Source organism: Schistocerca piceifrons, chromosome 2 (assembly GCF_021461385.2).
Source record: "Schistocerca piceifrons isolate TAMUIC-IGC-003096 chromosome 2, iqSchPice1.1, whole genome shotgun sequence".
NCBI classification, from domain to species: Eukaryota; Metazoa; Arthropoda; class Insecta; order Orthoptera; family Acrididae; genus Schistocerca; species Schistocerca piceifrons.
Window position 1 is genome coordinate 766997760 of NC_060139.1, and position 25982 is coordinate 767023741.

General features: G+C 43.1%; 1 protein-coding gene across 3 annotated transcripts in view; it reads left to right on the forward strand.

The window, feature by feature from the left end:
* LOC124777985 (ATP-binding cassette sub-family A member 7-like) overlaps positions 1 to 25982 on the forward strand; it is a 594849-nt gene that overhangs the window by 325992 nt on the left and 242875 nt on the right. For all 3 annotated transcript variants that reach the window (XR_007015818.1, XR_007015819.1, XM_047253552.1), the window contains exons 31-32: positions 1890 to 2034; positions 23432 to 23520. Coding sequence is in view for 1 of the 3 variants with exons in the window: in XM_047253552.1 (XP_047109508.1) it covers positions 1890 to 2034; positions 23432 to 23520 (234 nt within the window). In the remaining 2 variants the exon portion in view is untranslated. The remainder of the gene's footprint in view (positions 1 to 1889; positions 2035 to 23431; positions 23521 to 25982) is intronic.

Sequence of the window (25982 nt, forward strand, 5' to 3'; positions counted from 1 at the left end):
AATATGTGTTAGTAGTGAGTACATCCAGAAGAAACATATGAATGGTCTAAATTGTAGGAACATGTAGTTTCCTCCTTCATTTCAGTTTCTCGTCACATAGACATAAGAACTGATTAAAAGATGCAAACATAAAAATATTATTTAGCAGAATAGGGGCATTTATCAGGACAGTGCTGAAAGCTGAGTAAAATAAATCACATCCTTCAGAGATATGAGACCAAAACAAATGCTGTATGCGCTCACTAAATGTTGTTGTTGTTGTTGACTTGGATAACCTAAAAGCATGTATAAACAGATCAAATACTGAAAGAGCAAATACCTCAATTTGGTATTTCTTAGAAAGATCCTTTAGACAGTGTAGCCAAAGGGCATCGTCGAATATATCACACCAACATTGCCTTCATTAAACTCAGTAAAAACTAGAAATATAAAATAGCAAAAACAGATAAAAAAATTCACTCAGAAATGCATATGCCACATATAGGAATATATGGATTGGAAGAACTTCTAAAATAATAATTGTTTAATTTAACATTTCTGCTTTCATTTTGTAATGTTGTTGTTGTTGTGGTCTTCAGTCCTGAGACTGGTTTGATGCAGCTCTCCATGCTACTCTATCCTGTGCAAGCTTCTTCATCTCCCAGTACTTACTGCAGCCTACATCCTTCTGAATATGCTTAGTGTATTCATCTCTTGGTCTCCCTCTACGATTTTTACCCTCCACGCTGCCCTCCAATGCTAAATTTGTGATCCCTTGATGCCTCAAAACATGTCCTACCAACCGGTCCCTTCTTTTTGTCAAGTTGTGCCACAAACTCCTCTTCACTCCAATGCTATTCAATACCTCCTCATTAGTTATGTGATCTATCCATCTAATCTTCAGCATTCTTCTGTAACACCACATTTCGAAAGCTTCTATTCTCTTCTTGTCCAACCTATTTATCATCCATGTGTCACTTCCATACATGGCTACACTCCATACAAATACTTTCAGAAACGACTTCCTGACACTTAAATCTATACTCGATGTTAACAAATTTCTCTTCTTCAGAAACGCTTTCCTTCCCATTGCCAGTCTACATTTTATATCCTCTCTACTTCGACCATCATCAGTTATTTTACTCCCTAAATAGCAAAACTCCTTTACTACTTTAAGTGTCTCATTTCCTAATCTAATTCCCTCAGCATCACCCGATTTAATTTGACTACATTCTATTATCCTCGTTTTGCTTTTGTTGATGTTCATCTTATATCCTCCTTTCAAGACACTGTCCATTCCGTTCAACTGCTCTTCCAAGTCCTTTGCTGTCTCTGACAGAATTACAATGTCATCGGCGAACCTCAAAGTTTTTAATTCGTCTCCGTGGATTTTAATACCTACTCTGAATTTTTCTTTTGTTTCCTTTACTGCTTGCTCAATATACAGATTGAATAACATCGGGGAGAGGGTACAACCATGTCTCACTCCCTTCCCAACCACTGCTTCCCTTTCATGCCCCTCGACTCTTTATAACTGCCATCTGGTTTCTGTACAAATTATAAATAGCCTTTCGCTCCCTGTATTTTACGCCTGCCACCTTCAGAATTTGAAAGAGAGTATTTCAGTTAACATTGTCAAAAGCTTTCTCTACGTCTACAAATGCTAGAAACATAGGTTTGCCTTTTCTTATTCTTTCTTCTAAGATAAGTCGTAAGGTTAGTATTGCCTCACATGTTCCAACATTTCTGCGGAATCCAAACTGATCTTCCCCGAGGTCCGCTTCTACCAGTTTTTCCATTCCTCACTAAATTATAATATTATATTAAGGACCACTTCTAAGTTTAACTGTTTCAAATTCATTGCATTGTTGAACAGCTCCCATTGTCACTCTTCATCTTCTCATTTTCAGTGAAAACCATTGTACAGCTAGAAGCATTAATATGTCTTATGAGCATGATGTTATCTTAACACCAGTGAAGGAGCAATGCTCGTGCTCTGGTGGCACTCCGCAATGTGGAAAGACAAACAAGTGGCAAGAACTACCAAGTGCAATAGTAAGTTTTTTATGATTATTTATTTCTGTATTTTTGAGTATTATGAGTGTGTCACAGTGAAGAGAAACCTTATATGAGAAATATTATTGTTTTATGCAGGTCAAAAACTGCTCATGAAAATAATTGCTAACCAAAAGTGTGGTAAAAATTACAGGGGAATACTCATAATTACAATAAATGTGAAATGAAGCAGTTAATGCAGTGTGAATGCTTTATTTGTAGCCTGTTAGCCAGAACTGGTTGGTGTTATCAGACTAGCAGAATGTCTTAACCAAGAGGCACCACTACTTCTTTCATGGTCTCAGATTGGATATCTTGACCTATTGACACTGCCATTAATATGCTTAAATGATATATCAGGCATGTACTACAAACAAGGAGCAGCAGGACAGCCACTTAGTTTGCAGACTACATGCATTATCCACATAATAGTTTGTTATTTCAATTGATTTGTTTGGTAATTCTAATCAGTATTATTCTTTACATTACTTCTGTAAGAAAATTCAATTTTCAAGTTGTTCCAGTCATCAAAAGCTGCATAGTACACTGTAAACATTATCCTGGAAAGTTACTGAAATATTTGTGTTCAGATTCCAAAGAATTATCAATAACAGTCACAGCCATACATAATGGCAGGAGGAAAATATTTTCAGCTAGGCACTAAAGATGGTATTATGTTGAAAAGGCATTTACTTTTTGACATAGTCTTCTTTTGGTTAACTTTGGTCATTATTTTCTAGCAAGCACAGCCTTGAAGTACATTTCTGGAAGGTTTGCGATATTCCCAAGTACTGTTAACAGGCCTCATAATAAATTTCAGTATGTTTGTCTGATACAAATTTGGAGATAAGTGGAAGTCAGGTGGTGCCAAGTCGTGTGAATAGCGTGGATGCTCAAACTACTTGTACTTGGGATGTATTTGTAGCATTTGGATTGTACCAGATGATGAACACTGCAGGAAACTCAGTCCCCGTATCCTAGATATGGGCTGGGTGAACCCATGGTTCCCAAGCTGGTGACTAGTGAACATCACCAATCATCTGTAACTATAGACTTTGTGCATCCTTCAGCAAGCAACATGCAGCATTGCAGTGGAATGTAGAGTGTCACAGGGAACAAGGACCTTAACTGAACTGCCTGCACCATGAGGTCACTGTGAACATCTATACAACAAATAAACCTCTATCTCAAGGTGTGCTACATCTTGACGGTGTTGATGACTGTTGAGCAGAAACCATCATTAGTAATTCAACCCCTGAGGTACTTGCCAAACTCCATTTGTATAAGGCTTACCCAAGCAAGAAAGGCTGTGTCATCTTTTATGTGCAAAATAGATTGCAGTGTAGCAGGAGCTCTGAAATCTCTTGAGAACTTAAAAAATAGAACATTTCTGACGGAAACAGCTACCTCACACCAAGCTGAATGGATACAGAAAGCAAAGCTAGAATTGTGAGTGAACTGTACATCATCCTAAATTGTAGCAAGGGAGTCTAGTCTTATCCTGCTGAGACATAATGCATAAAGATGTGATGGAAGAGTAAGGAGGTGTTGCTGTGACAGAAGTAAAAATAAAATAAAAACCACTTTGTCTGACAACATTACAGCAGAGTTCATCTGCCCGAAAGTGAGACCATATGACCTAACCCACAGGGTGTATACGACCCGGGACAGCCGGGAAAAACCCGGGAATTTTTTCATCCCGGAGAAAACCGGGAAAAACCCGGGAATTTTTCGGAATTACGGGAATTTTTCATTCTTTTAGCTTTTAGTTACATTTTTTTTAAATTTTAGCTGCAGAATTGATTCTCTAGCAAAGAATGTTATTGTACCCTGCTGCTGGAGAATGATACTGCAGAAATAAAATATAAACGAGAGGGGAAAAAAATAAAACTTTAGTGACAAAGGAAATGTGCAATTTACAACAACAATAAACCGTGCACGCACAAGCGTTTGCAAATAGCAAAAATATGTCAAAGGCCATAGGGCGCAGACTGTAATTCTTCGTAGCAATAAACTGCTTGCTATTAGCATGACGTCACAACTGTTCACATTAGGCTCGTTTGACCAATTGCCAGCGGTCTGTTGCGCATGCGCATTTGACTCGCGTATAAGCAGTACCTTCTCCCGCTACTTGATGTTTGGCTGTTAGCTGTATCGGTAGTCGGTACCGGTAGCAGCAGCAAGCAGCCAGATGCGAACGATAAAAATTTTTCTCGCGCCCCCTAGCTGCCAGATTCATGCTTGCACAGAGTTGTAGTGGGGAGGGGGTTAACCTCCACGTGAAACGTGTTTACGTTAAGTGAATTCGCTGCTTCTCTTCGTGTACAGCTCCCAAGTCAAATGAAAACAAAACGGATTTCTGTGGCCGGGAGCTATCAAGTGAATTAAAAATACATTCACATTATTACGGAGGGCAAAAATATATTAGTAATTTCAGTTTTCTGATTTTATTTTATTTCCAAGGTAGTAGCAGTCAAGCATTAATCGCCTTGCAGAACAGTGAAGTTATTTTTGCAAGTTTGCTAAAGAAATTTAGCTTTATTAATCTTTACGCTGAGGCAATCATTTTATTTGAAACGAAGTGTTTCATTCTACAGTATTGGCTAGTTCCAACTTTTCGCTGAATTTCAAGTGCACGTTATCATCTTCTGCCATATATGGCATTATGCCATAATAAAGAACCAAAAATGAGATCGTAGAGTACTGGTACTCCAAGAAAATTTACATCCCAAAAACCACACTGAAAAGCTTAATATCAGATGGGACCTACTTCACTGTTAATCTGGAAAAAGCCAATTCGCACTTCAAGCCGAATTATGTATTTTAGTATGGTTTACGAAATTCCGATGCTCTTTGGAGTACCCTCTGATGCCCTGTTTCTTTTATGGTGTAATGTAGGCTCTTTTAGTGCTTTATACAAACGAACATACGGGCTTCCTACACCACTGCAGTTGCACACGCACAATAATGCCTGTTTTCTGGCGCTCTCTGGAAACGTAAATCGAACCTATTTCTAACAGTCTTCGGATAGTATTGCGAACGGTGGTTAGAAAAGCGTTACTTTCAAAGTAAATTTCTTTTTACGCAAGATGAATTATGTTACGTGTGAGAAAGTGGGATGGATATCTAAAAAACAGAGCGTTCGAAACTGAACAGTTTGAGGACCAGCCACTTACAAGAATTTCGAGCCGAGACATTTATGTCATAATTTTAAATTTACTGGCACATTTGTGTGATGTATCTTAAAATATAACACACGCAAAAAAGATCAATATTACATGTGAAAGCTTAGCTTCTGTTGTAACGTGTTAATCTTAGAGACTAATATTATATGTGAAAGCTTAGCTTTTCTTGTAGATATACGATACTGCGTACATTAGTGTAAACCGTTAACTTTTCCTCTTGCGTGTTCGCGCTATGTAACCAATGATATTGCTATTGGCTGACTATAACACGTGTCCTATGCTCTGAATAGCTGCTGCCATCGGCTGACGAGATCTCGTGGCTTGAGATATGACTCGCTTACAAAAGGACATCGCAACCTCGGTTTCAACGGTCCGCAAACTAACGCGCTTTGTTTGGTGCAATTCGAATTTATACTTTCGTAATACGAAAATAGGGAACATATATGTTGCTGCAAATCAAAGGTCTTTCCAACACTTCTCTCCTTTTTTTTAAATTAAAAGTCTCTCCAAAACTTCTCTGCCCGTCTTTTCTTTTTTTTCCGGGAAGTTCTACGCGATTGTATAAAACGTTAAACATTCAAAGAATTGATAAGCTTTACAGTTTCGAGGGAAAATTACGGAAAACCTACTGTCACTTAGCACAGAAAAAGTGTATTTTCGCCCGGAAAAAGCGTATTTTTTAAACGGGATATCCGGGAATAATCCGGGATTTTTTTTTTTCTTGTCCCCGCATACACCCTGAACCCAGTACACTGCTTCAAATGTCAGCACCGAGGGTACACTAAGCATAGCAAGCATTGGGAGTACAACATGTGAAAAATGTGGCCAAGCTGCACATGAAATAGTTTACTTCTTCTATGCTATATGAAATGTAAAGAGAATGATGTTGTTCACAGCTGTGACTGTTGAATATCATTTGATGAAAAGAAAATTTATGTGATGAAAGAAAATACCTCTTTACCAATCTTTGTACCATCATTTGCTTCATTGACAAATAACAACTCACAGACAAATAACTCTTCAAGTTTGAAGTTCATCCCTATATGCAGACATACAGAAGTTGAACAAGTGTGTTTGCAATGATGGAGTAACTGCTGCATCCATCAGAGAAGTAAGCTATAGTGAAGAGACCTCGAACTAAATGAAATAGTCATAAGCCTTCAGACCACATTGAACTAGTCATGTGTGCAATCTGATGAAGAGGAATGAACAAACGAGAATATACAAAATCTCACCATTCAGATACCTCCCATTTTATAGTGGGATGTTATGAGATTCAAGACACGTGGATGAGGTAAGAGTTCCAGCATAGGGTAGTTCTTTGTACTTATGTTTACAAGGGACACATTTTAAATTATCTGACTACTTATGTTACAGAGCTGTGTGCCATCACTGTAAAGATGAGTGAATCAGGGAGATTGCAAGAGGAGTGTATTAAGTAGATTTCCGTTTTATTCCCTGTCAACACTAACCTAAAACAGTTGCTTTTACAGTATGCATGCAGCATAGATTTATTGTATACAGCATTTCCTCTGTTTCTCCTACTTGACTGGTTTTTCTCTTTTGTGGGGTAAAATAGATACTGCCTACAGGAAAGTTAGAGAGACCTTTGGAGAGAAGAGAGCCACTTGTATGAATATCAAGAGCTCCAATGGAAACCCAGTTCTAAGCAAAGAAGGGAAAGCAGATAGGTGGAAGGAGTATGTAGAGGGCCTATACAAGGGCAATGTACACTCCTGGAAATGGAAAAAAGAACACATTGACACCGGTGTGTCAGACCCACCATACTTGCTCCGGACACTGCGAGAGGGCTGTACAAGCAATGATCACACGCACGGCACAGCGGACACACCAGGAACCGCGGTGTTGGCCGTCGAATGGCGCTAGCTGCGCAGCATTTGTGCACCGCCGCCGTCAGTGTCAGCCAGTTTGCCGTGGCATACGGAGCTCCATCGCAGTCTTTAACACTGGTAGCATGCCGCGACAGCGTGGACGTGAACCGTATGTGCAGTTGACGGACTTTGAGCGAGGGCGTATAGTGGGCATGCGGGAGGCCGGGTGGACGTACCGCCGAATTGCTCAACACGTGGGGCGTGAGGTCTCCACAGTACATCGATGTTGTCGCCAGTGGTCGGCGGAAGGTGCACGTGCCCGTCGACCTGGGACCGGACCGCAGCGACGCACGGATGCACGCCAAGACCGTAGGATCCTACGCAGTGCCGTAGGGGACCGCACCGCCACTTCCCAGCAAATTAGGGACACTGTTGCTCCTGGGGTATCGGCGAGGACCATTCGCAACCGTCTCCATGAAGCTGGGCTACGGTCCCGCACACCGTTAGGCCATCTTCCGCTCACGCCCCAACATCGTGCAGCCCGCCTCCAGTGGTGTCGCGACAGGCGTGAATGGAGGGACGAATGGAGACGTGTCGTCTTCAGCGATGAGAGTCGCTTCTGCCTTGGTGCCAATGATGGTCGTATGCGTGTTTGGCGCCGTGCAGGTGAGCGCCACAATCAGGACTGCATACGACCGAGGCACACAGGGCCAACACCCGGCATCATGGTGTGGGGAGCGATCTCCTACACTGGCCGTACACCACTGGTGATCGTCGAGGGGACACTGAATAGTGCACGGTACATCCAAACCGTCATCGAACCCATCGTTCTACCATTCCTATACCGGCAAGGGAACTTGCTGTTCCAACAGGACAATGCATGTCCGCATGTATCCCTGCCACCCAACGTGCTCTAGAAGGTGTAAGTCAACTACCCTGGCCAGCAAGATCTCCGGATCTGTCCCCCATTGAGCATGTTTGGGACTGGATGAAGCGTCGTCTCACGCGGTCTGCACGTCCAGCACGAACGCTGGTCCAACTGAGGCGCCAGGTGGAAATGGCATGGCAAGCCGTTCCACAGGACTACATCCAGCATCTCTACGATCGTCTCCATGGGAGAATAGCAGCCTGCATTGCTGCGAAAGGTGGATATACACTGTACTAGTGCCGACATTGTGCATGCTCTGTTGCCTGTGTCTATGTGCCTGTGGATCTGTCAGTGTGATCATGTGATGTATCTGACCCCAGGAATGTGTCAATAAAGTTTCCCCTTTCTGGGACAATGAATTCACGGTGTTCTTATTTCAATTTCCAGGAGTGTATTTGAGGACAATATTATGGAAATGGAAGAGAACATAGATGAAGATGAAATGGGAGATACGATACTGCGTCAAGAGTTGACAGAGCACTGAAAGACCTGAATCGAAACAAGGCCCCGGGAGGAGACAACATTCCCTTAGAACTACTGACGGCCTTGGGAGAGCCAGTGCTGACAAAACTCTACCATCTGGTGAGCAAGATGTATGAGACAGGCGAAATACCCTCAGACTTCAAGAACAATATAATAATTCCAATCCCAAAGAAAGCAGGTGTTGACAGATGAGAAAATTACTGAACTATCAGTTTAATAAGTCACAGCTGCAAAATACTAACGCGAATTCTTTACAGACGAATGGAAAAACCGATTGAGGCCGAGCTCGGGGAAGATCAGTTTGGATTCCGTAGAAATGTCGGAACACGTGAGGCAATACTGAACCCAAAACTTATCTTAGAAGAAAGATTAAGGAAAGGCAAACCTACGTTTCTAGAATTTGTAGACTTAGAGAAAGCTTTTGACAATGTTGATTGGAACACTCTCTTTCAAATTCTAAAGGTGGCAGGGGTAAAATACAGGGAGCGAAAGGCTGTTTACAATTTGTGCAGAAAGAAGATGGCAGTTATAAGGGTTGAGGGCATGAAAGGGAAGCAGTGGTTGGGAAGGGAGTGAGACGAAGTTGTAGCCTATCCCAGATGTTATTCAATCTGTATATTGAGCAAGCAATAAAGGAAACAAAAGAAAAGTTCGGAGTTGGTATTAAAATCCATGGAGAAGAAACAAAAACTTTGAGGTTCGCCGATAACATTGTAATTCTGTCAGAGACAGCAAAGGACTTGGAAGAGCAGTTGAACGGAATGGACAGTGTCTTGAAAGGAGCATATAAGATGAACATCAACAAAAGCAAAACGAGCATAATGGAATGTAGACGAATTAAGTCGGGTGATGCTGAGGGAATTAGGTTAGGAAATGAGACACTTAAAGTAGTAAAGGAGTTGTGCTATTTGTGGAGCAAAATAACTGATGATGGTCGAATTAGAGAGGATATAAAATGTAGACTGGCAATGGCAAAGAAAGCATTTCTGAAGAAGAAAAATTTGTTAACATCGAGTATAGATTTAAATGTCAGGAAGTCGTTTCTGAAAGTATTTGTATGGAGTGTAGCCATGTATGAAAGCGAAACATGGACGATAAATAGTTTAGACAAAAAGAGAATAGAAGCTTTTGAAATGTGGAGCTACAGAAGAATACTGAAGATTAGATGGGTAGATCACATAACTAATGAGGAGGTATTGAATAGAATTGGGGAGAAGAGGAGCTTGTGGCACAACTTGACTAGAAGAAGGGATCGGTTGGTAGGACATGTTCTGAGACATCGAGGGATTACCAATTTAGTATTGGAGGGCAGTGTGGAGGGTAAAAAGCGTAGAGGGAGACCAAGAGATGAATACACTAAGCAGATTCAGAAGGATGTAGGTTGCAGTAGGTACTGGGAGATGAAGAAGCTTGCACAGGATAGAGTAGCATGGAGAGCTGCATCAAACCAGTCTCAGGACTGAAGACCACAACGACAACAACGGGGTTTTTAATGAAAACCATATCTTATGGGGCTCTTCTATTTCACCCAGAGTCAAGTTGTTGAGAATCTCTGTCTTTTGCTTGCAGAAGTTATGTCTTCTGAAGATGGGACAGAGAACACACAGTTTAGAACTCCAGTAAGATCATCTTGTGTCATCAAACCTTTTTATGCTCTCCATGTCATAAACAGATTGTAGGGGGAATGCTGCAGGTATAAATACTGAACCCTTTCCACTCGAGGAGTATGAAGATAAAGAAAACAAGCTATGTTATAGAAATATCATGCAAAAACAACCCAGATATCCGGCAGAGTCCCTAACACCTCAAAGAAAATGTACTTTATTCCTGGGGAGTTCAAACATTTACTGTAATGACCAGCTTTTACAACACGAAAAATAATTAGTGCAAGTTTACTGACCAGCATGTGCAATCACAGTGGTGAAGCTATCAAAGGTGGCACAAAATAGACAAAACATATTTATCAGGTGAACACGTTAAACCATGGAATGTATTTATAGAATAAAAATCCACTTCATTTGACAGTAATTCTCTTAAATTTATTCCACGATCAGTTTTGAAGCTTAAAGCTTTATCTTCAGCCACCACCAACTGCAAAGAAAGAGGAGGGGCTACCAACATACAGGAACTATGGGATTATCATACTAAAATGAAAGCTACAACTGTGGAAAGTGCTGTACCCACATAATTATGGGAATAAAATGTGTGGCGGTTGGGCTTGTCAATCGTGGGATCGTACCAACTTCAAGCACACACAAGAGACTGGAACAAGTGCTAACTTTGAGAAGGGTTCCAGACAGAAATAAACTCAATAGTAATGTAAATAAATAAGTACCTGTACTCACATGTAGGGTTAGCAAGCACAGCACCTGCCTGGACTGTATGACGTGGAAGTGACTAGTGCAGGCAGCTCAGAAACCAGCTTACTGCAGTGGCAGTAACTGGCATAGGAGCCATTGAGGTGGGGAACTGAAGTAAATAGCTGCAAAAGAGCAGGACATGGGAGTTGACTGGTCTGTCTGCTTAGATAAGTGTGATTCACAAGATTGATACAAAATATAACTGCAAATAAAAGAATAATATAACAACATAAAAATGTGGGGAATCGGCAAAAATACCTAAAATCCAGTGCAACAGAGTGCGTCAGATTAAAAAGATATAAGATAAAAATACAACTAAAACTGTGGATATGGATGATATATCAAAATATATCATGAAATTGAGCAACAAGAGAAAGAAAGGTGAGGTGTGATAGGAGAATTATGCTATTAGGATTGGTATCCACATGTAGGCTCATCTTGCAGAGCAAAAACATCTTAGTATAAAAAGCTTAATTAGGATTAAAATGATAAATGCAACAGGAATAGCAACGCACATATAAGACAACACTTTTCAGACACACAGTGAAAGACATAATAAAATTAAATGAGGTGTAAAAGTGGCTATAAACTAGGATGAAGGAAAGTGAGTAAAGAAATTAAGCCTATGTGTACAGAATGGGATTACTGTTGTTGGAGTAAAATAGGATCAGTGCAATGGTAGAGACATTGAAAAGAAATAACGTAAACTAACTTAGATACATGGGAGAATCACCTTTAAGACACTAAATGTAGTAATGCATAAACATAAGTATTCTAGCAAATGCCTAAAAGTCAATATGACACATTGTACAACAATAAAAAGATAAAAATGGGACAAAAACAAGGGGGTACTGATGGTATACATAGGGTGTATTCAAAAATTGGGCAGTAAGACGACGACAGCTGAAGGATGGCAAGAAAAAGATGTCAACCACTGAGATTGGTCATCATGTAGAAGATGAAGCTTTAAGCATCAAAACCAGTTGTGGAATAAGTTTAAGAAAATTCCTGCAACTGTAGTGGACTTTTTATGCTATAAACAAATAGATAGTTGACATTTATCTAACAAATGACACAGTTCACATTTAGCACATTGTTGTAACCAAAACCAACTACGAGAACGCCTTGGGCTGTGGATCGGAGCCGCCAGGCGGGGAAGCCGTCAGCGGTGGAGCACGCACCACCAGGTAAACACAAGGACGAGTTAGACGACAGACCAACGACAACTGACAACAACCGACCACGACCGACTATGACCGACACAACAAGATAAACAACGGAGGCTTGTGGAAACCACAACACCAAACACCAACAGTAAATCCACTCGGAACCAGAGCCAGGCAAATGTCAACAACAAGAAACGACCAGAACGCAGTACCGTCAAGATAGAAATGAAATGCAGACCGAGTACCAGACTGACTGGACTAGGGCAGAGTGGGTCCCTATATACGAAACTGGAGGGAGCGGCTATTGGCTGCTGTCTGCACGTGGCGTAGTGGTGGCGCCCTTGCTGCGCGAGAGCCGCTGTGCGGAATAGCCGCCGCGGAGGCGGAGCCCTCTATGGGCTGAACGCGTCCATTTGTTCTGCCGCATGTTCGACTTCCGCGGTGCAAGGTACTAGATTCCCCTTCCCCCCGAAATTGGTGCATAGGGGCGGAAATGCCCCGGATGATGCCGAGGCGGGTGGAATTAGGGCACGAGTTGTGAGACGTCCGGAGGGACCACTGGGGGAGGGGAGGGCAGACTGTCTGCGGCGTCCATTAAGGTGTCACCAGAGGGCAGGGGGTCAGAGGGTGTGTCTATACACTGGCGAGGCGGAAGAGGTGTCTGCAGAGCCATCAAGGAGATGGAGGTTGAAGGGAAGGGCTCCACCTCAAGGGACGTGTCTGCACCAGGAAGCAGGGAAGGCGGTGGGGGAGGAATCAAGGCAGGGGCCCGAGGGCAGAGTTGGTTATGGTGGCAGCGCTCAAGCCCTCTGTGTGTCTGTATGGTCGTCACTCGCCGCCGTCACTGTAGCAGCCGTCCATGCAGGTGTGCTGCTATAGGAGCGGGCCCACACGGCCATGCCCGGGTCGTAGCGCAGGGAGGGGCGAGAGTGGGGCCCGGAAGAGGATGGTGTCAGCAGGTGGAGGAGGGTCCGAGGTTGTCGCCCGTGAAGGAGTTCGGCAGGGCTATGACCGGCCACCGGCGTATTGCGGTAGGTGCTGAGAAACAATGTGAGGGCCGAGGTGGTGGCCAATGGCTCCACTGATTTCATCAGCTGCTGTTTGAAAGTGCAGGCCAGGCGTTCCGCCGTGCCATTGGATGAAGGATGGAAGGGGGGAGAGCGAATGTGTTTGATACCGTTAGCGGACCAGAAGGTCTGAAACGAGGACGCCGTGAATTGGGGCCCATTTTCTGTGACCAACGTCTGAGGAAGGCCTTCAATGGCCAACACCTGGGCCAAGGCGGTGAGGGTTGCATCAGTGGTGATGGACGCCCTGCGGACCACATATGGGTATTTGGAATAGGCATCAATGATGAGGAGCCACACGGAGCCTAAGGAGGGGCCCACAAAATCTAGATGGATCCTGTCCCAGGGTTGGCTGGGTGTTGGCCAGGGAGCGAAAGATTGTGGAGGGCTAGCCTGATGACGCGCACACACTGTGCACCCACGGACCAGGTGCTCAATGTCTCCATTGATCTCTGGCCAATAGACATGTCGTTGAGCCAACACCTTCATGCGAGACATCCCCAAGTGCCCGCGGTGCAGGACGTGGTGGCGTAAGTCTGGAGGTATGACCACCTGATGGGCGTCCGAGTCCGTGGACAACAGGGGGACGTCCTCCATCACCAAAAGTCTGTGTGAGACGTGACGCCACGGGCTGACGTCAGTTTTCAAACATCGGGTAAGGTAGGGAGGCCAACCATGAGTCACATAGCAGAGGACTTGCCACAGAATGGGGTCCCTGCACGTGGAAGCGGCGATTTGCATAGCCGTCAGAGGAAATCCATCGAGAGTCTCCCGGTGGGCAGAGTCGATGTGGAAGCACAGGACTTCCTGCTGGTCAAACGCCGGATCGGGTCCTGCTGGGAGACGTGACAAGGCATTTGCTTTAGTGTGTTGACTGGTGGGCTTATAGCGGATGGTGTAAGTGTAATTACGCAAGAACAACGCCCAGCGCTGAAGATGGTGAGCCGTCCGTTCTGGGAGGTGCGAATGGGGCCCGAAAAGCGACACTAAGGGCTTGTGATCCGTGAGGAAGGTGAACTGCGCCCCAAACAGGTAAATGTGAAATTCCTGAACTGCAAAAATAATGGCAAGAGCCTCCTTTTCGATCTGAGAGTAATTCCTTTGCGCAGGGGTTAACGTCGTGGATGCATATGCCACAGGTTGTTCCAACCCGTCCTCATTCCTGTGTGCCAGGACTGCCCCAATCCCATACGCTGAGGCATCGGCCGCCACCACCAAGGGACGATCCGGAGAGAAAGGCGTTAGGCAAGGGGCAGATATCAGCATCATCTTCAGGCGGGTGAAAGCCTGATCGCAGGCAGAAGTCCATGTGTAAGGTACCCCTTTGCGAAGCAGGCAATTTGGGGGATGCGCGATGTGGGCGGCTTGGGGTAAGAACTTTAAGTATTAATTGACTTTTCCCAAAAATACCTGGAGTTCGGATAAGTTTTGTGGCTGGGGAAGGGCATCGATGGCTGCGACATTGCGGTCCGAAGGGCGAATGCCATCTTTACTGAGCCAATGTCCTAAGTACTCCACTTCCGGTTTAAAAAAACTGCACTTCTCCAGCCGACAACGTAAACCCGCAGCCTGCAGGGCGTGAAATAAGGTACTGAGGTTGCCCAGATGTTACTGGTGCGTGCGCCCTGTGACTGAGATATCATCGAGGTAATTGACACAAGCCGGTATTGGTTGCGTAAGTTGCTCAAGATACGGTTGGAAAATCACAGGGGCAGAGGAAATGCCAAGCAGAAGACGCTTGTATGTATAGAGACTGAAAGGTGTGTTGATGACGACAATGGCCTGCAATTCCTCATCCAACGGCAGTTGGTGATAGGCTTCTGCTAGATCAATCTTAGAAAGGTACTCGCCACCTGCCAGTTTAGCGAGAAGGTCTTCCATTCGAGGAATGGGATAAGTTTTGACCAAAGACTGAGCGTTGACCGTAGCCCCAAAATCCCCACAAAGACGAAGCGATCCATTCGGTTTCTTGATGACCACTAAGGGCATTGCCCAGGCACTTGATTGTACTGGCTCGATAACCCCCGCAGCCTGGAGCCGATCGAGTTCCTGCTTGACGGCCACACGCAAAGCTACTGGAATAGGCCGAGCCCGACAAGAGTGAGGCCATGCATTCAGCAGTAAAGTTAAGTGTGCCTGGAAATCGGAAGCGCAGCCCAGGTCTGCCGAAAACAGGGAGGAAAAGGACGCGCGCAGATCGTGTAGGTCCTGAAATGGAACCGTAGTTGAAACAAACTGCACTTCGTCTTGAATGGAAAAGCCAAACTGTGTAAACGCATCGAGTCCAAAAATGTCCGAAGCTGACAGGTGGTCCACCAAAAATAGGGTAAGGGGCCAGGGAACGTTTTTGTAGATGGCCATAACAGAAAACTGCCCACAGAGAGGGATGGAACTGTCGCCATAGGCGACCAACCTCCGAGAGGGTGGGGACAATTCAGGAGACTCGAGACGTGCATACGTCGTCAGATTGACCAAAGAAGCTGTGGCTCTCGTATCGACCTGGAAACGGACATCCTCATTAAAGATGCGTAGGGTGAAAATAACTTTGAGCCAATGTGTCGGTCCGAGGGGAAACTGTGTGTAAAGCATGGATGACGTCCTGTTGGCCTTCAGGGGCGGGTCGAGCGGCTACGGCAGACAGATCGAAGGTGGCCCTCTTTCTCACAGAGCGAACAGGTCTTCCAGCGATGGGGACAGTCAGCTCGAGTGTGGGCTGAGAAGCACTGGGGAGCACGACGGGAGGGGGCCACGCGGCCAACGTCGATGGGCGACCGGCGGTTCGGACGCCATAGAGACGTCAGACAGCAAGGAATCTCGACGGCGGTGCCCTCTGGAGACTACGCGCCGTTGACGGCGGGAAGAAGTGGATCGGGAAGTGGACTCGACCGCTGCCACCTGGGGCCGCGCCATGAGATGTTCGTTTGCCGCCTGAGCAATTTTGAAGGAATGGGCAATACGCAGAATGTCTTCCAACGAGGGGTCGTCCAACTTTAACGCCGCAGTGCGGACCTCTGGATCAGGCGCCAGTTGAACGAACACATCCCGAATTAACGAATCTGCATATGACACCTTGCGCTGCTGATTGGTGCACCTGGAGTTGCATTTGTGGCTGAGGCCTTGCAAATCTGTCACCCAGGAACGGTAGGACTGACCCGGCTGCTTGTGGTATTGATGGAATTCCAAGCGAGACGCACCCACGTGGTATCGCTGGGTGTAATAGTTAGTTAGCAACACACAGATCTCGTGAAAGGAGAGAGCCACGGGGTTGGCCAACGGTGCCAACTTGCGGAGCAAGAAAACCATGTCTGGTGAGGCCGAAGACAAGAATAACGACCTCTGCAGAGAGTCATCCGACACCTGAAAGGCCGTGAAATGTTGCTTCAGACGATGCAGGTATGTGTCCCAATCGTATTTTGCGTCGTTGAACGGTGGGAACGACGGTGGACGTGCGAACGTGTCTGAAAGCGGGGCACCTGGGAGAAGAGGTGGGGGGGAATCCCGCTTATTGACCCTGTCCGAGAGCAACTGCACAGACGTCTGTAAGACCTCCAACTGCTGCTGCTGCTGTCGCATGAGCTGCTGCTGTTGCTCTGAGAGAGTGATTAATTTCTCTTCCATACTCCTATGTTCCGTTTACCTCATCGCCAATGTTGTAACCAAAACCAACTGCGGGAACGCCTTGGGCTGCGGATCGGAGCCACCAAGCGGGGAAGCCGCCAGTAGAGGAGCATGCACCACCGGGTAAACACAAGGACGAGTCGGACGACAGACCAATGACAACTGACAACAACCAACCACGACCAACTATGATCGACACAACAAGATAAACAACGGAGGCTTGTGGAAACCACAACACCAAACACCAAAAGTTAATCCACTCAGAACCAGAGCCAGGCAAATGTCAACAACGAGAAAAGACCAGAACGCAGTACTGCCGAGATAGAAACGAAATCCAAAGCGAGTACCAGACTGACTGGACTAGGGCAGAGCAGGTCCCTATATACGAAACTGGAGGGAGTGGTTAATGGCCGCTGTCTGCACGTGGCGTAGTGGTGGCGCCCTCACTGCATGAGAGCCGCTGCACGGAATAGCCGCTGCAGAGGTGGAGCCCTCTATGGGCTGACCACATCCATTTGTTCTGGCGCGTGTTCGACTTCCGCTGCAGAAGATACTAGACACAGCCCCTTTCCAACTCATGAAATATAATTACACTTCACTGGCCAATTTACATGAATCCATCACATGGATTACTGAGCTCAACAATAGTTAGTTTCAATGACAATAACATTATGTACTCTCGACAAACCCAACACATTTCATTCACAGTGTTCGTTAATTAGAAGTTCTGTAATCATCCAAAAGCTTTTTGCATTAAAGTCATTGAGTTTTGTGGCGAATCAAATGCATAGTCTTGCACACTGAATACACAGCCGGCCGTAGTGGCCGTGCGGTTCTGGGCGCTACAGTCTGGAGCCGAGCGACCGCTACGGTCGCAGGTTCGAATCCTGCCTCAGGCATGGATGTGTGTGATGTCCTTAGGTTAGTTAGGTTTAATTAGTTCTAAGTTCTAGGCGACTGATGACCTCAGAAGTTAAGTCGCATAGTGCTCAGAGCCATTTGAACTGAATACACATAATTGTGTTTCAAGTCAAACACTGAGAGCATTTACAACCTAGCTATTAACTGTTCACTTTCAAACCATGAACTGACTATTCAGGGTGACATCTGACTATTTTTAAAGGTGCATAAGAGCAAACTATTATTTTAAAAAGTAATGCTCGGTTGTAATTTACTGTTTTTGATTACCTACAAGAACGAGTGGAATTTTGGATTCCAGAAATTGTTACTTGTTATAAATTTATAAAAATACATATATACTATTTTTCTTCTGCATTGTGCCTCCCTTCATTTATATGAATGAGCACTAAATTGCAACTTAAATTTAAATGCATAAATCTTTAATTAGTAATTAAGGTAACAAAAGTAGAAAGTACGCAATGTAACGGTGGTTTTAACAAAATCTGCAATGGAAAATGGTAATGGTCCAGAACTACAAGTTCAATTATTGCAGAAGATGATTAGTTTTAGGTAATTTACAGTATTTTACTGGCAAGTGGAAAGGCTTAATTTTCAAACGGAGTAGGTAACTTTCCTCTTGGATTTTGTATATAGTGAACTATTGTGCTAACTTTAATTAACAGTGCCCTGATGAAAATTAACACACAGATGGGATCGGAACAGTTAAAATAGAACCTGAATAATAAATTCCAGTGCAATTTTGTCTAAATAAGAACTTGGAGATTTTCAAGTAAGTGTCATGTCACTCAATAAATGTATTGAAAATCAAACAAAAATCAGCGAAAATATTTGGTTATTTTTGGGAGTAGAAAAGCATAACAGATGGTATCCACATTTACATGCATATACTAACTCCACATTTAATGCACCTGTGTCAGCCTTGCGATTGCAGGAGCCCATGCTCTGCTAAGTTGTAGGCACCATCTCTATTAAGGGTGTTGTCACTGATTTTTATGTCAATGGCTTCTTTAATTATGCTTTCCCAGAAGCATTTAGTGAGAGCAATGACAGAGGTTTCCTCAAACTTGATCTGGTGAACATTCTCTGTTAAAGTGAATTTTTCAAGTCAGCATTGATGATAAAACCTATGTTGACCCTTCCTGCATTGTTCTACAATGTGCTTTGTTTGTCTGGTATAAGACTAACCATACTCACAAGGTATTTTGTAGACTCCAGTTGTCCTGAAATTTGTTGCATTTTTAAATGGCCTCACAAGGTAACATCATCAACTTAACATTATATTTTATAGGGGAAAGAAAGTGCACTTGCATGATATTGGTCTCAGCAATCAACCCAATGTGACAATTTGGACCATAGTTCTGATAGTACACAGTTACAGTCTTCTGAAACTACAGCTTGGGTTGTCACTTGCTCCACACCACTCTCTCTTTACAAGCATGTATCCCAACTTGCGGGGTCTGCCTTGTAAATACTAATTTGGCATGGTTAACTTTGAAGGGGTGGCTGGATGCTCTTTCTGTCACCACACTTGCTCCACCCCACTGCAGATACTTAATGTCCAAGTGCAAAGTACTGTACAGTGGAGTAATAGATTTGTGAAATACTGATTTGTTATTGGTAACATGCTTTGTTCACAATGTTCAAGTGTGTCGTTTCTAACCTGTAGCTGGTGTCTGAGATCTCTTTGCTTTGAACACTTTTATGTTCAGATTCACAAGCCTATTGTAAATGAATGAAACAAATGAGAGTGTCATCAAAGAAGTAACTTAGTGCTGTTTAATTATAAATTTCACTGTTGCGCAATATTTTTGTCGGGTTTTAAAGCTGACACTGTTCATGTGAAGTACATTTGCAGAAGGTACACTGTTCTTCAGTGTAACTGACATGATTAAATTGTAAATCTAAAATTATTAACATCATTTCATCACAATTCTGCAGTTTCTTAGGTTTCTCCATTTTGATTTTGAGACATATATAGCAGCGGAATATCAATATGAGAATATTGTTAAAATGGTATTGAATGTATATGTGTGTGAAGTTGATGCAGTATGTACTCATATTACTCACCTATCTTTCAAAACAACTCTGGCAACTCCTTTATGAAATAATATGTAAAATAAAGGGTAGGCAACCATTCACCTATAGCTGACTGATCTATGGCACATAGAAACACACAACAGTAAACAGTATTTACACTAACTTACAAGCTCTTGCTCTTTCCCCCAAGTCACATGAACAGGTACACAGACATCCAAATGCACACACTTGTAGCCATAGTGAGACTGACTGTTCAGTCAAGTTGGGCTTGTTAAAGGTGTCCTCTCCTTCTCCCATTCTACAGTGGAAACACATTTTTGCCACCTACTCTATGAATTGGAACCAACCCAGAACCAATACTGAACCCTGACTGAAGCAGTTCACACCTCCATCCAACCGTGATCCACTCCAGCTGCCCTCAGATCACCCACTCTTAACTTTCTAAAATTTCTCAATCTCAAATAATGCCTCATAGTCATTCCCAAAATCCCTCAGCATGGAAACCAACCTTACATCCACAGAAAGAACCACAATCCACCACATAAAAACTGTTCTTGACCTTATAGTCCTAATCACTGACAAAGGCTCCATCAAGGTGGTTATGAAGCACCCTCCATGGTGGAGGGACTATGCCTGTGTCATATACGTCCCTCTACGAACCCTGCAACAGTGAACCCATTCCACAAATACAGCAGGATCTCCATTCCTTCTTCAAATCCTTAGGTCCATCCCATGCTTTCTGTAGTCCGTAAACTCGACCACTCAGGACGTATCATTGAGGCTGGTTACTTTGCTCATGAAATATAATTACACTTCGCTGGCCCATATAAATGAATCCCTCGCATGAATTACTAAGTCCAACAGTAGTTAGTTTTCAAGAAAATAACATTATGTACTCTTGACAAACCCAACACATTTCATTCACAGTATGATGCTGAGGGAATCCCAATCCCCTCAGCTGGTTCAGTTTCACTGATGACATCTTTGTGCTCTGGACCCAGGGTGGGGGCACTCTATTCACATTCCTCCAGAATCTCAACACTTTTACCCCCATTTGCTGCACCTAGTCCTCCTCAATCCAACAAGCCACTTTCCTTGATGTTGACCTCCATCTTGAGAATGGATACATCAGTACCTCTGTCTGCATCAGACCTACCAACCACCAACAGTATCTCCACTTCGACAGCTGCCAGTCATTCCATACCAAGAAGTCCCTTCCATACAGCCTAGACACCCATGATCATCACATTTTAGAGGTAAGCAGTTCCTCCCAAAATATGCCAGTGGTCTCACTGACACCATCATAGACTGACCCTCCTAACATTGTCCAGAAACAGATTCTTGTGCCTTGTCTCTCCAGTCATCTACCACTGCCCACATACCCACTGTCCAGTCACAAAGGAGCATTCCTCCTGTGACTCAGTACCACCCAGCATTTCACAGCTGAAAACATTCTCTGCCAGGGTCAGGACTACTCATTATCATGCCCTGAAATGAGGAATATTCTCTCCACCCCTCCCATAGTAATTTTCCGATGCCCACTGAACCTATGCAACATACTTGTCTGTCCCTGCTTCATCCCTGCTCACAACCCCTTGTCTCATGGTTCACATTCCTGCAATAGCCCTAGATGCAAAACTTGTTCTGTACATCTTTCCATTACCATCTACTGCAGTCCTGTCAAAGACATCTTCTACTCCATCAAAGGCAAGACTACCTATGACAACAGTCATATGATCCACAAACTTAAGTTGCAACTACTGTGCCCCACTGTCTGTGTGGGCATGACAACCAACAAGCTCGGCGTTCCACCTGGGCAGCAGTGTTAAAATACTGTGACATTTAGAGAAGTGTCATAGTCATCATCTTCTGAGAAAGTGTTGAGATATGCGACCACTGCAATATTTACACTAGTGGTGTCTACTATCCATCAGGCTGTTGGCAGCCAGGTACTGCCCAACTGGTGGATGGGGAGGGGGTGGGGCAGAAGTGGTGTCTGTAGTAGGTATGTCATTTGCACCTCTGTGTGGGCATTCTGGCTGCTTCGTGCAAGTTAGATGATGCTGAGTGCAATCTCATTGTATTGCCACTAACACAAGATTCCATGCTGCACTTAGTTGGTATCCTCTATCTGTGTGGAATGAATTCTCATGAAACTGTATTTCAATGGATTCTTTTATGATACTGTCCCTGTAGCACATTGCTCCAAAAGCACCTTCACATTCTGAAAGTATGATGCTATGCTCTGCTGTCACTAATTCCTCTGTTAGTCCCAGTAAAACATGCCTGATGTGCTCCTCGCAGCATTCCAAAATACAGCACTGTGTCTGCTTAATATGCTGCTGTCTTAAAATTTTAAGGCCCAAATAGTTAAACTCTTTGAGCACGTGCTTACAACCACCTATGTCAAGTGCAATGGGAAGTCTATGAACGGATGAGTGGAGAAGCAGTGGGATCCCTGGCACCAAGGATTGCAAATCTCTACATGGAATACTTTGAAAAGATGGCCCTTCAAAGTGCTCACCAGGAGCCCAGTTACTTCTTCTGATATATTGACAATGATTTTGTGGTATGGGAGCATGAAAGACAGGCCACTGGATGAGTTCATGGATCACCTTAACAGCATCCATCAAAACATTGCCTTCACTTGGTAATAGAGGAGAATGGTTGTCTCCCTTTCCTTTACATACTAATAAGATACAAGGCAGATGGTACACCAGGCCATTCAGTATATAGGAAGAAGACCCACATGGACCTGTACATGCCTACAACAAGCTGCCACCATCCAGTGCAATGGCGTATAGTGCTGTATGTCTGGTGCATAAGGCTCACATTATCTGCAATAAAGAAAGCATCGCAGATGAACTAAATGCTCATTTGATTGTAACCCAGAGTCAAAATCAACCTATGCAGACACAAAGTGAGTATGACTTGGTGATTGTAATTGGGCGGTTTAAACTGAACTTTCTATCTGATGATTTGAGCTCTGCATACCATCAGATGATTCGAGCTCTGCTTGCCATCACATGGTTGGAGTTCAGCAACCTATCAGGTGCTTGGAGCTCAGCTTGCCATCAGATGGTCCGAGATGGAGTATCTAAGTGAAATAAAACAAATTTGGATAATCTCACGAAAACAGTAAATGTAATTTTGATAGATTCCAGCCAAAATATTCGAATCCTTTATAGTCTCTAGAAGAAATGTTAGTGAATATGGGCATGTGCTCATACCATACATACTACACACATTTCCTGATGACATATACAAGATCAAATTAATTCACATGAATTACAAGGAATTGTCAGAAGGCAGCATTTTGAAGTTAATGGACTTTCTGTACAAGGAAGTATACCATCAAAGAAGGAAGATGTTTGCTGATTATCTCGTGTATTAGTAAGTAATGTTTCTGATAAAACATTTTTAAGTGATGAGCAGTAATTTGATAGGAATCAAAAGCAATGGATTTAACATTTATAAATGAAAACTGATTTTTAGTAGAAATCAAATGTATTTGATAATATAGTAAATGTCAGTCTTATTGACCTGAACTAGTAACCTTCCTTATTTCATGCTTTTTGTTTTTTCTGCCTACTATCTTTGTTTTTTATCTCATTACTGAACATTTTTGAAAGTGTATTTTATGCTAATTTTTTATACTAAAACTGTTTTTTTACTTCAAGGAACTTTCTTCATTTGAGAAGATCATTATATTTACCTCATCATAAGATGAAGTATGTGATTTGATTCCAGATGATGTGTGATAACTGTAATGACAACAGTAACATAATTTTTCTCTTTAGGTTTCAACTGGTGATACAGTGATCAACATGACAGGTCATAATGTGTCGGATTGGATTGTGAAAACCAATAGAGAGTACTGGCGCAAGAGGTATAGCGAACACACTTAATTGTAATTTTATAGGTTCCTTATTAATTTTTATATAAATAAGAAAATATTGAAAAAAGTGTGTGGAACATAGTTAGTTAACATTTGTTCCAATAACTAACATCTTCATTGTGTGTATCAGGCACCAATTTAATTATAACTACTGTGATGTGGAAGCTGTTGCTGTTTGTTCAAAATCAGACCTGAACTGATAACCTTCCTTCTTTAATGCAAGACTGCCTGATGTCAGCCATTTGCCAATCCCTGCCCATATGTGTCCATTCCACATGGCAGCACACCAGTGGATACACAAGCTGGAACAGCGTAATCCAGAGGGCGTGTTTCTCTGAGACTAAAATAAGAGGTATAAGCCGTGATGCAAATGAACCCCTGTGCACCACTATTTTGTGGTTCGATTAGACTTTATACAGACAACAGTCCAACTGTACCAGTGTGTGCAGCATTTCAAGCCCCAGTGTACAATGTAGCTATGATTTCGCTTTTCTGAAACTTCAGTACCCATCTTGCCAGTCATCCTAATTTAATCTTCTGGCTTGTCAGTATAAAGAGAGATGGTCAGTCATAACAATGAATGATCTAACATATAAATGAGGTCAGAACTTACTGATCACCCAAACAAATGCAAGGCCCTCTTTCTCAGTTTATTAGTGTTGGACTTGGAGAGAACTCAGGAGGCATAAGTGATCACTATTTGAGTACCTTCCTAGATTTGCACTGAAAATGCACATATCACATAACCACTAAAATCAGTGTGTCTTGCCAGCCTGGCATTCTTGTTAAAAATTTCAAGGACTTGTAGAGTGAGCATCACCTCCTTATGGATACAGCAAGATTTTTCTCAATCATCATTCCAAGAAAATTTGGAGTCTCTCTGCAGCAATTCTTTTAGTTTATGTGTTTAGCAACCGAAATCTCTTCCGAAGTGTCTGTAAGTAAGAGCCCATTCCAAGCAAACCTTTTGCATCACATGTGTGCTGAGCAGCTTGAAAATCTTTTCTGGGTCTTATTTGTTTTCTGGATCAGGGTGGACTCTGTTTCCATTAATTCCTTCTGAATTATCAGTTGTTCAGTTGGAGACAGCCTGTTTGACTGCTGACTGATGGGACAGTGATCCCTATCATTGATATTTTGTATCACTTTAAGCTGTGCAGTCTGCCTTGCACCCACTCCGACATGAATGCACCCAGAAATTGACAGAAAATGGCCAATACTCACCAACTTTATTCTCAGATCAAGCCAGGACCTATTTGCAGCAGAATAGTAGTTTCATGTGGTGTGTAGTTGAAAATGGTTATGTTAAATGTTTATACCACTGAAAGATCTCAGATGATGTTCCTAAACCAATTCTTATGCCCATATGCACATAGCAATAGTGGCCATTCACGGCAATTTGTGACCCAGAACTTTCCTTGTCCATTTTTGATGCTTATGATCTTAAGTGACAAATACATTTCTTTTGTGAAGCCAAGTACAGTGTTTTTTTTTTTTTTCCTCATAACTCCACTTGCTACAGTTATACTCCTTAAATACAGAATTTTCTTTTTTTTCTGTTTTGTGTGTAAATGCACTATAGTTGTGTGTGCGAGCTACTACGGATGAGAAATACCCATTTGCGAGCTTCACTGGGTCGAGAAAACCATTTGCAATGTGCTACAGTTTCTCTCTATGTGCGGGATCGGGAGAAACACACTCATTGCACTGGATGATCACAATAATTTTAGTTCAAAGTCAGTTATCTAGTAAAACTAGATGGCTCGAGCCCCCACGTGCTTTCGCACGAGGGGGGGGGGGGGGGATACTATCACCCCAGCACCTACATAGCATGCCTCCCCTTGGGGTTCCGTAAAATAACTTTAGGTCTGAGGGGTGCCAACCACATCCACTTGACTATCCCCAGTAATTTTAAATTAATGTCAAGTTTATAAAAAACAAATGTTAACAGGCAGAAATAATTTTTAGTGAACACAACACAGTTTTAACTAACTGGAGTTTAACTTGTTCAGGACAGATTTGACTGAAGTACTGTTAAGAGTTCTTGATTTGACTTCAGATATTTACCAAGTTAGTTCAACAGTGCCACTCAAATATTAATCACAATCATTCAGCAGTTATTCACTTGATGTTTCTTTTAAAATAGCTGAAACCCCAAGATGAACAAAGTTACAAGTCGATCCGAAAATATTCTAAGTCCAATTCATGTATGGACTTTTGCTAGTCACACATGCTACCCCTTTCAACTCAAATGAATGAATGTCCCTATCACAGAAAATGGCCGCCCTTAAAAGTCCTCGGTTTGAACACACTGAAATCAAATCAAGTTTGTTTGCACATAAAATTTACTTTTACACTTATTACAGATACAGTAAAATGCACGTAACACTTCTATTCAGATGGAAATTTTCCACTGAATTCAGATTCATCATCAGAATTTCGGTACAGGATCT